The 9,087-nt window shown below is 41.0% G+C and overlaps 1 protein-coding gene across 1 annotated transcript; it reads left to right on the top strand.

The window, feature by feature from the left end:
- The first annotated feature begins 3,939 nt into the window (after positions 1–3,939).
- Positions 3,940–8,837, top strand: LOC134824083 (uncharacterized). The gene is made up of 5 exons (XM_063835788.1): positions 3,940–4,309; positions 4,558–4,682; positions 4,896–5,041; positions 5,688–5,825; positions 6,072–8,837. The coding sequence occupies exons 1-5, from the start codon at positions 3,998–4,000 to the stop codon at positions 8,228–8,230; spliced, it is 2,880 nt and encodes a 959-aa protein (XP_063691858.1). The 5' UTR covers positions 3,940–3,997; the 3' UTR covers positions 8,231–8,837.
- The last annotated feature ends 250 nt before the right edge of the window (positions 8,838–9,087 follow it).

Raw genomic sequence — 9,087 nt, 5'->3', positions numbered from 1 at the left:
CGCGTAAGGCCGAGCGTGAGTTTGAAACGATTTTGTTAGTTTGAAGGAGCATCACGGCTCTCGACAGTCAAAGTACAAAAACGAAATGAAACTAGGCAAATGTGATAACAAAAGTGGAAAATAATACGGACATGTGTACCTGACGTTTCGGCACTTACTGGCCTTTTACGAAGGATATAATTATATACAAAATACAGTAGAACTAGAAACTAACTCGAATCGATGTATTTTTGAGCTCTTATTCCGAATCACCCCAGATGCGCTCCTACTAAATCGCTCGCCCAAATTACAAGAAAATTCTTGTGAAAAGTCTTCCCTGGAGAGTTATGGGCAAAAAACCGTTTTGGTCACGTGACAGGCTAGTAAAACATGAATTCGGGTTAGGGTTAGGCCGGTTGTGGTAAGGATTATGGATAGCTTTGGGATTAGGGTTTATGTAATACCGTTTTGTACGGCTGCAAAACCATAAAACCAAAGTCACGTGAAATTTTTGGGCGAGCGAATTAGAAAGAGCCCCCGGCCCAGATTACATAGGCCTAGGGTATGGAAGCGCATGTGTATCATTTTTATAAAATGACTCTTCACATCTATCCCTATGATCCCTTAATCCCTATCTTCATCTCTCTACTACGTGATGAAGTTGAACTGATCGTCTCTTGATTCACGATGTCAATCCTTCGCAGCTCGGTGAGGCACAGTGGTGCATCTCGCCGATCTACCGAGAAGAATTATTTGATGCGCGGCGCGACCCAGTAGTGCATCGCGCTACAAATCGTCTCACGACGGCGGGCGCGTGCTACGGTGCTACTGCACTTACCTAGCTTGCTAGTACAGTATATAGGACTAGGCGTAGTTATATTTGCTCGCTTCTCTTATGTCTCAGATCAAAGCTTGAAAAGAGCACAGGGACTGGTGTGCCAGGTAAAATTTGCATAGGAGCTATTTGTCATACGTTGTATGACCCGCCGCGCACGAAGTGCGCGGCTCCCCCTGTATCGTCAGGACGATACACTACAGGAACACACCATAGTGAAACGACCGTGGGGGTCGCAACGTGATACAAGAAGCTATAATGTAAATGTTTATAAACATATTGATTGAAGCCTAACTGCTGCGGAATGAAAAGTGAGCGCCGCCCACTCTACTGCAGCAGACACTCTACTCAGCCCAGTAACGAAGACTGAAGAGTGTACTAATAGAACTACGCCAACAGGTAAGCTCTTCGCAAGCGAAAAGGGAAATTGGAAATGCAATTCGTGTATCAAGTCAACCATCAACCATGCCGACAATGCAATGAGCCATGTTGGTTGACGATTTTTTTTTTTTTTGGGTTGGGGCACCCACTTTACCTTCCTCTCGGAAGGCTACGTCCGTCTGGTGACTAACGTCTATTGGGGTCCCTCCAGTTGTAGGTGTCATAGGGTACGGGCACTTGGCATGGGCTAGTGCTCCTTACCCTCCGGAGGATAAAGCCTGGTGAGCGACGTTTTCCCGAAGGAAAACTGTCATAATGCTCGTTCTCGGGAGATCACCACCCATGCCTAAGTGATCTCCCGGGCGCTCTTTTAGAACAGGCTGCCCCCTGTCTTTTCTAGTGAGCAGACAGGAACCTACCGGGCAAACCTCAGCATCTAGTATCTCTTTCCCAAATCTATGATTTCTTTATTTGCGCGCGTCTTTGCGACGCGCGCGGTATAATGTTGACATTAAGAAGCTACCAAGCAAATTTGTGTTTTGTGAAGACCCTTTCTTTGTTTAATTTGAAATTTTGGGCCGCGTGTGACTTTTCTTTGTTTGTGTGTTCATGTTGCTTCCGTTTACCGGAGTTTTTCTGGGTGCTAATTATCCACTAGCTGGAAAAGGAGTAAGTGCTAGATATCCACTAGCTGGAAAATAACTAATTGCTAGATATCCACTAGCTGGAGCGGCCCGGGGGGCGGCGTGTGAGTGAGTGAGTGAGTGGGGGTGGGTTCGCCTGGAAATGAGACTGGTGTGTGATCTGATCCAGTCAGTATGGAACACTGTTGCCAGCTGTCTCACCAGCAACAATGCAAGTCCAAGAAGAAAGAAGGAGAGAACTGTCCGTTATCTGGGTGAGCTACCACCGACAGTGCTCCCACTTCTGTGGGGCTGAGGGTGTTGGCTCCAAGAACCAGCCGTGAGCGAACAGCGCCTGACCCCCTCTATGGTTAACTTGAGAATAACAGGACTATGCCTTTCTCCAGGCCAATCCGTTCAGTAACCAGCTGACCCAGCACCACCTCTGATGGAAGATGTGGTTCGGATTGGACTTCGCTAGGATTTGTCAGTTTTTCTGTAGACACTAATGCTCCCTCGAGGGAAGACATGAGCCCCGGCGAAACTGACCAAAAACGTGGCAGGGATTCTCACCCTGCGTTGGTTGACGATGTCAACCCATCGAGATCGTTGCTCATGCTCTGCGAAGCAGAGCAACGATGCGAAGCAAGAATGCTAGTTCGCGTCGAAGCGGCGAAGTCCTCCAACCATTGTTAATGATTTGGCTCGGCGCGCGCTACTTCTGACTTCGAAGAAATTTAAACGAGTAACATCAAACATCCGTCAATTCAAATGTCGAAGTGAAGCAAAAATAATAATTCTTATTGATGGTTGAAGAGGCGACGTCCTCCAAGTGACACAATAGACAAAAGATTATATTACTGCGGGCGACGCTTTGCCTCATATTATCAGATTGTCCACTGTCATTCTGCCATATAATTTCTTTATTCAAGATCGAGCGTGTTTAAAAATCACTTTTCAATCGAAGTTCGAGATTTTTATTCTTTTAAAAGGCCCCCAATAAACAATTATAGTAATTGAGATCAAGTTGATCATTAACTTAATGCTTAAATCGATGTATTTTTGAACGCTGCACTGATTTCAAATAACACTATTATGGCCATTGGCCATATGAATATACAATATTGAATACAGAGTTTAAATGCTCCCCTAACGTTGCTACACGTTCGCGTTGTATAGTATACCTTTTAGTTTTATCTTTTGCGCGGCCGAAACAAGGTATACAAGTACAACGTGTATACCTGGCGAAATATCGGCGAAAACAGTCTCAATCTTACTGGGCCGCGCTCAGCCTGTTAACGGGTGATACTCGTAAAATATCTGTTCTATATACAGGACCGTCGACGAGTCCAACTCGGCGTGCGTCCTGGTAGGTTATAAACCTACAACCAGCCTGTCATTCCGCCTAATCTTTATATTCGGTGTTTACTTTATGTTTATGAACATGATAGCCTGTCGAGGTCCCCAGGTAATCTCAATCACGTAATATAACCATGATAAAAGAAAGTTGGTATAATTTTTCGTTAGGGCTAGTGTTTTAGTATATTCTGTAGATTGGGTTCCGATTAGGATTCCGATTAGGGTTGGGGTCAAAGTAAATATTAATGTTAAAGTTAAAAAGAGGTTTCATGATTCTAATGTATCGGCAGATATAATGCCCGAAACAACCTATACTAGCTAGCGATGCAAAAGTTCTATAATGGAGCTGCATCAATATCATGATGTTATGGTTGCCAAAATCCTTATCTTAATGAGCACTGAGCGAGCAGTACAGCAGTTCAGTAGTTCAGTCAATATTCATACACAATTGATTAACTTCATCATCTGTCGGTACAGAACCCTGCGATAAAATCCAAAACAAATTTGTTTTTATTAAAGCTTCTTCTGCTGCATCACTCATTAAAATTGTAAAATTTTTGTATGCGTTGAATTATTCAATTTCAAATGATCAATAACCAAATCGTTTCAATCTCAGTTTATATTTTTCATATTATTATATAATCTACCTTAATTATCTCAACACATCCTAGTGCTCTTATCACAGGTATTCCGAAATTGCCGTCTGCTCAAAAATGCCCTGAGCTGAAATATAAGCTGTAGTCTTCGAATTGAATTAGACTTCCAGCCTTACTCGAATCTTGTACTGATTCAACATTCATTATCTTTTCCTCTCATTGCAATGAAGTGTTGTTTTGCTCTACTTTATTTAGGTTTGCTCCAGTTCCTGCCCGAAGTGAGTACTGGACTGAGTGGACGGTACACGTTTCAAGACAATCAGGGGGGTACCTTCATAGTCAGAACCAACAACAAAATAAGTAAGAAGTTAAAGAAGAAAATAGCAGCTCTGGATGGCGTAGCGGCTTGGAATGAGTTTAACAAACTTTATGGACCGAGACTGAAGAGCGCCAGATTGCTTGTTTCGGCTGATCAAAAAACACAGCGTAAAGAGCAAAAGAAAGAAAAGAGGAATTTTCTGAGAAGTCTGAATGAGGTCTGTATAGAGTTCTACTGCACCTTTTAGTTATTGTTAAATGTTTATATATGGATAAACTAGACCCATTCATGAGCCAGGGGCTCACCAGCTCTGCATCTAGTGGATTTATCATTTACTTTCAACCCGTGTACTGTTATCCTTACTCTGAATAACACTATTATATCATTTCATTATCCTTCATTTGTTTATAGTTTCACGTTAAATCCGCTGTTATTAGTGCTAGAAGTTTGAACCAATCTTTTCAGGTTAAGATACACAACATTGAATACAAAAGCGGAGACAGCAAGTACGAAACAACAATGAATCTCTTCTCTACAATGGATACCTGGGAAAAGGAGAAATACCTTGGTCTCGACAAAAATATTAGTCGGTAAGTTTCAGCAGAAATAGTAAACGTTGATGATCAAGGACAAGCCATCGGCCAATCATTCAGCAAACATCGTTGCCTTAAACGTTTAAACGATTTATGGGGGTTCCTTCGTACTTATTTCTGAACGTAAAACCTTATCAATTTGTATTTACGGTTGGAGTAACTGCAGAAAAATTCTTTTGAGATAACAAAACTGCAATAAATTGTCAATAGAGAGGAAATACCAGATGAGTTGGAACTGCCAGATGGGTTGGAAGCCTGTAGGAACAGATACACTTCAACGAGATGCCAAACCATTAAACTTAACGGCCAATGTGATGAAAATGGGGAACAATGTGAGCTGACATGCGGTAGATGTGGTAAGTTTCAGTTTCAGTTAAATAATATATAACCAAATTAAGTTTCAGTTAAATAATATATAACCAAATTAAGTTTCAGTTAAATAATACATAACCAAATTAAGTTTCAGTTTAATAATATATAACCAAATTAAGTTTCAGTTAAATAATATATAACCAAATTAAGTTTCAGTTAAATAATATATAACCAAATTAAGTTTCAGTTAAGTAATATGTAACCAAATTAAGTTTCAGTTAAATAATATATAACCAAATTAAGTTTCAGTTAAATAATATATAACCAAATTAAGTTTCAGTTAAATAATATATAACCAAATTAAGTTTCAGTTAAATAATATATAACCAAATTAAGTTTCAGTTAAATAATATATAACTAAATTAAGTTTCAGTTAAATAATATATAACCAAATTAAGTTTCAGTTAAATAATATGTAACCAAATTAAGTTTCAGTTAAATAATATATAACCAAATTAAGTTTCAGTTAAATAATATATAACCAAATTAAGTTTCAGTTAAATAATATATAACCAAATAAAGATTTCGGTATACACAAATCTGTGCAATCTAACAATCAAGCGTGCTATATATTTGCACCACGTTTGCTAAATTCGGGTTTAGAAGACTCAATCAATAATTTGTCTTCAGGTGAATTTAAGCTTCCGGAAACCCTTGACTGGAACGCGCGAGGTTATGTCACTTCAGTGAAGGATCAGATGAGTTGTGGGTCATGTTGGACTTACAGTGCTGCGAGTGTGATGGAGTGGATCTATAAGAAAACTACAGGTTTGAACAACACAATTGATCACAATCTAGATCATGATAACATTTTATAATCTTCAATAAAATTGATTTGACTGTTTATACCAAAAATTAATTAAAACTTCTAATATTTGAAATTTTAGGGCGTACACTGAACTCTGAAGTTCCATTTATCAAATTTCATGATTTGAACCATTTCTGACTCCAGATAATAATTACTACAATACCAAATACATTACAAGTGGGCATCAATCAAAAATATTTCTCCAGGAAAATTGATGCAGCTCTCCGTGCAAGAATTATTGGATTGTACATATGATGCGTATGATGCGTATGATGGCTGCAAAGGTGGGTTCCCGGAAGATGCTTGGACGTATGTAAGAGATAACAGTCGGCTAGCAAGCAGCAGTAAATACCCATATGCCAACTCCGACGGTGAATGCAACATATTAGCTGTAGGTACAATGGAACATAATTTCGGAAACGAAATAGAGGGAAAGTTCCAAGTAGGAAATCCTGTGTTACTCCCACCAAACCTGGACGGGTTAGTGAAAGAGGCGGTTAACACCATGGTACTAACCGTAGCTATCTACGTTTCCAAGGACACTAACAGCGGCTTCTTCCAGCTGAACGAGGGAATATTCGACAGCTTTGTCGACTGCCCAGCAGGAAGCTCCCCAAATCATGTAATCGCCCTGGTTGGCTACGGTCCTGACTACTGGGAAATAAAGAACTCGTGGGGTGTTGACTGGGGAGATAACGGGTTTGGAAAGTTACTGAGAGGGCAGGGTATCAACATGTGTGGTATTCTGAACAACGTGGCGTACGTGGGCTACACAGACTTGAACCATAGTGACGGAGAGTCTGATTTCTCAAGAGAAGCAGTTGTGGAGGAGGAGGCTGATGTTGATGACTGTTTTGATGATCCTGAGTATGCTGGTGCGGGTATGTGTCCATATTGGGCTGCTGAAAGCTACTGCACTGCAGGAGATTATGTTAGCTGGATGGCTGATAATTGTCAGAGGTCTTGTAAGCTGTGTGCTGAGAGCTGTGATCCTGGTTACTTTCTAGCTCCAGGCACCAGCTCAAACTGCCAGATTTGTCCAGCGAACAGCTACAATAACTTATCCCGGGCAAGGTCCTGCACGCTGTGTTCTGCAGGTTCCTGGTCTCTATCAGGAGCTAGCTCCTCAGACAACTGCACCGAGTGCCAGCCCGGCACTCACCTATCTCCAGATAGCAACAGGTGTGAGACTTGTCCCATTGACGCTTACTCCAACTACGGTGCTACCACCTGCACGGAGTGTCCAGAAGGTTCTAGATCTGCTGCAGGATCTACTGATGATTCTGATTGTATTATTCCTCCGGAAGATTGTTCAGATGCACTTCCAGAGTCAAAGTGCCATGAGTTTATGAAGGCTGGAAATTGTGTCGGAGGAAAGCACGTGACTACAGCAAACTGGGGCTGCAAGAAGACTTGTGCTTTCTGTCAAGTAGTAGAAGTGTGCGAGAATAAGTATGAAAGTGATTCAATATGCGACGAGTGGGCAGGACTAGGCTACTGTGACGATGGTCAGTACGAAGAATGGATGGAAGAAAACTGCACAAAGTCATGTGGGCTTTGTGAGGTTGAGGAATGTGTGGACCTAGAGCAAGATTGTTCTGCTTGGGCATCATATGGCTACTGTATTGAGTCTAGTGAGTACCACCCATACATGGCAGCTCATTGCAGCAGGTCATGTGAGTTTTGCACTGCTGAGGAATCAGCAGCGTGCACCTACCAACCAGACAGTCACCAGTACTGCACTACATGGAAGGAGCAAGGCTATTGTGCATCCTCCACTTACATTGAGTTCATGACACAGCAGTGTTCAACTTCCTGCCAACTGTGTCCTGATCAAACTGACACCCACGGAACAGTGCCCGTTTGCAAAGCTGATGACCCCACACAATCCTGTGATTACTACGCTAAGCTGGGGTACTGTAGGTCCTCCTGGAGCAACTACATGGAAACATACTGCGCCACAACATGTGGCTCCCAATGTGCTGGATCCTGCAGGGACAACAACCAATACTGCATGAACTGGGCAACACAAGGCCAGTGTGAGTCAAACCCTTACTACATGAACGTGAACTGCAAGTCTTCCTGTAACAAGTGCTATGAGAACTCTGTGAGCGAGGTTAGAGGAGTTCCCGGATGTCAGGATAAGAATGAGTACTGTGTGGTGTGGGCAAGCCAGGGCTACTGCACCAGCAACAGGGCTTACATGGCCGGGAGTTGCGCGCTCAGTTGTAATACCTGCATAGAGAAAGGAAACTGTGAGGATAGTCATAGCCACTGTGAGGATTGGGCCACTATTGGGGAGTGCCAGAGAAACAGTGCGTATATGCTGGAGAACTGTAAAAGTAGCTGTAACGCTTGTGATTGAGTTAGCAGTGGTACTGCAAAGATAAGCTCCACCTGTGTGGATTATGACAGTATGTGTCGAAGTTGGGCTGCTCAAGGTTATTGTCATAAAAGAGGCTATATGTATAAAAGCTTCTGTAGAAAGTCCTGTGGGCTGTGACCAATGCTAAAAGGACCCTTGAAGCTCTTGACATTATTTTACAATAAAACTACTACTAGTCTTATTTAGACTGGCTGGTTTAAATATTATACATTTTAAATATACAGTTATGATTTAACTAGTATTTATCAGTTATCAAATAAAAAGATAAATCAACAATTATCGACTTTATATCGACCAGGGCTTTAATCAAGTTTATTTGCTGCACAAAAGGACAGTACGACTTATTCATTTTTTCCGCGATTTTGACTTCCAGTAACCAAAAACTGCTGTTCCAACTTTATCAAAGGCTGGTAACCTACTACTACGTAGCTAGAAGGAAGTTATTTTAGAAAACGATCGAGTACCAAATCTTTATTAACTAAGACAAACAATTCACATATTAAATAAACAATTTCAAACGGACAGCTTACCAGTTTAACGATACGTTTTTCTTGTAAATAAATTTTAATTTTAATTAAAATCATTTAATGATTTTTTTATTTCCTTTCTTATTCTATAAGAGATTGGGTGATATTCATAAATATCTAAAGAGGCAAAAAATACACCGATAGTATAACAATACTCCAATTACACACAATAAAACAATCTGATGGCCACTAATTAAGTAATTACACTAATTATTGCAACAAAACACCCACTGATAACTGATAAAAAGGTTCATTAAAGTATCGGTGAAGTTTGCAGGTTTGAGAACATACCATGCTGGCTCAGTCAAA

The sequence above is a fragment of the Bolinopsis microptera genome, chromosome 12, assembly GCF_026151205.1.
Source record: "Bolinopsis microptera isolate Bmic1 chromosome 12, MBARI_Bmic_1.0, whole genome shotgun sequence".
Classification (NCBI taxonomy): Eukaryota; Metazoa; Ctenophora; class Tentaculata; order Lobata; family Bolinopsidae; genus Bolinopsis; species Bolinopsis microptera.
The sequence above is the reverse complement of the archived record's forward strand: the minus strand, read 5'-3'. Positions and strand labels throughout refer to the sequence as shown.

What these genes read in the sequence shown, in the direction of transcription:
- LOC134824083 (XM_063835788.1), top strand. Translation starts at nt 3,998, where the DNA reads ATGAAGTGTTGTTTTGCTCTACTTTATTTAGGTTTGCTCCAGTTCCTG. An exon ending in TTCTGAGAAGTCTGAATGAG is followed by an intron (nt 4,310 to 4,557) that starts GTCTGTATAGAG and finishes CAATCTTTTCAG; the next exon opens with GTTAAGATACACAACATTGA. An exon ending in CTCGACAAAAATATTAGTCG is followed by an intron (nt 4,683 to 4,895) that starts GTAAGTTTCAGC and finishes AATTGTCAATAG; the next exon opens with AGAGGAAATACCAGATGAGT.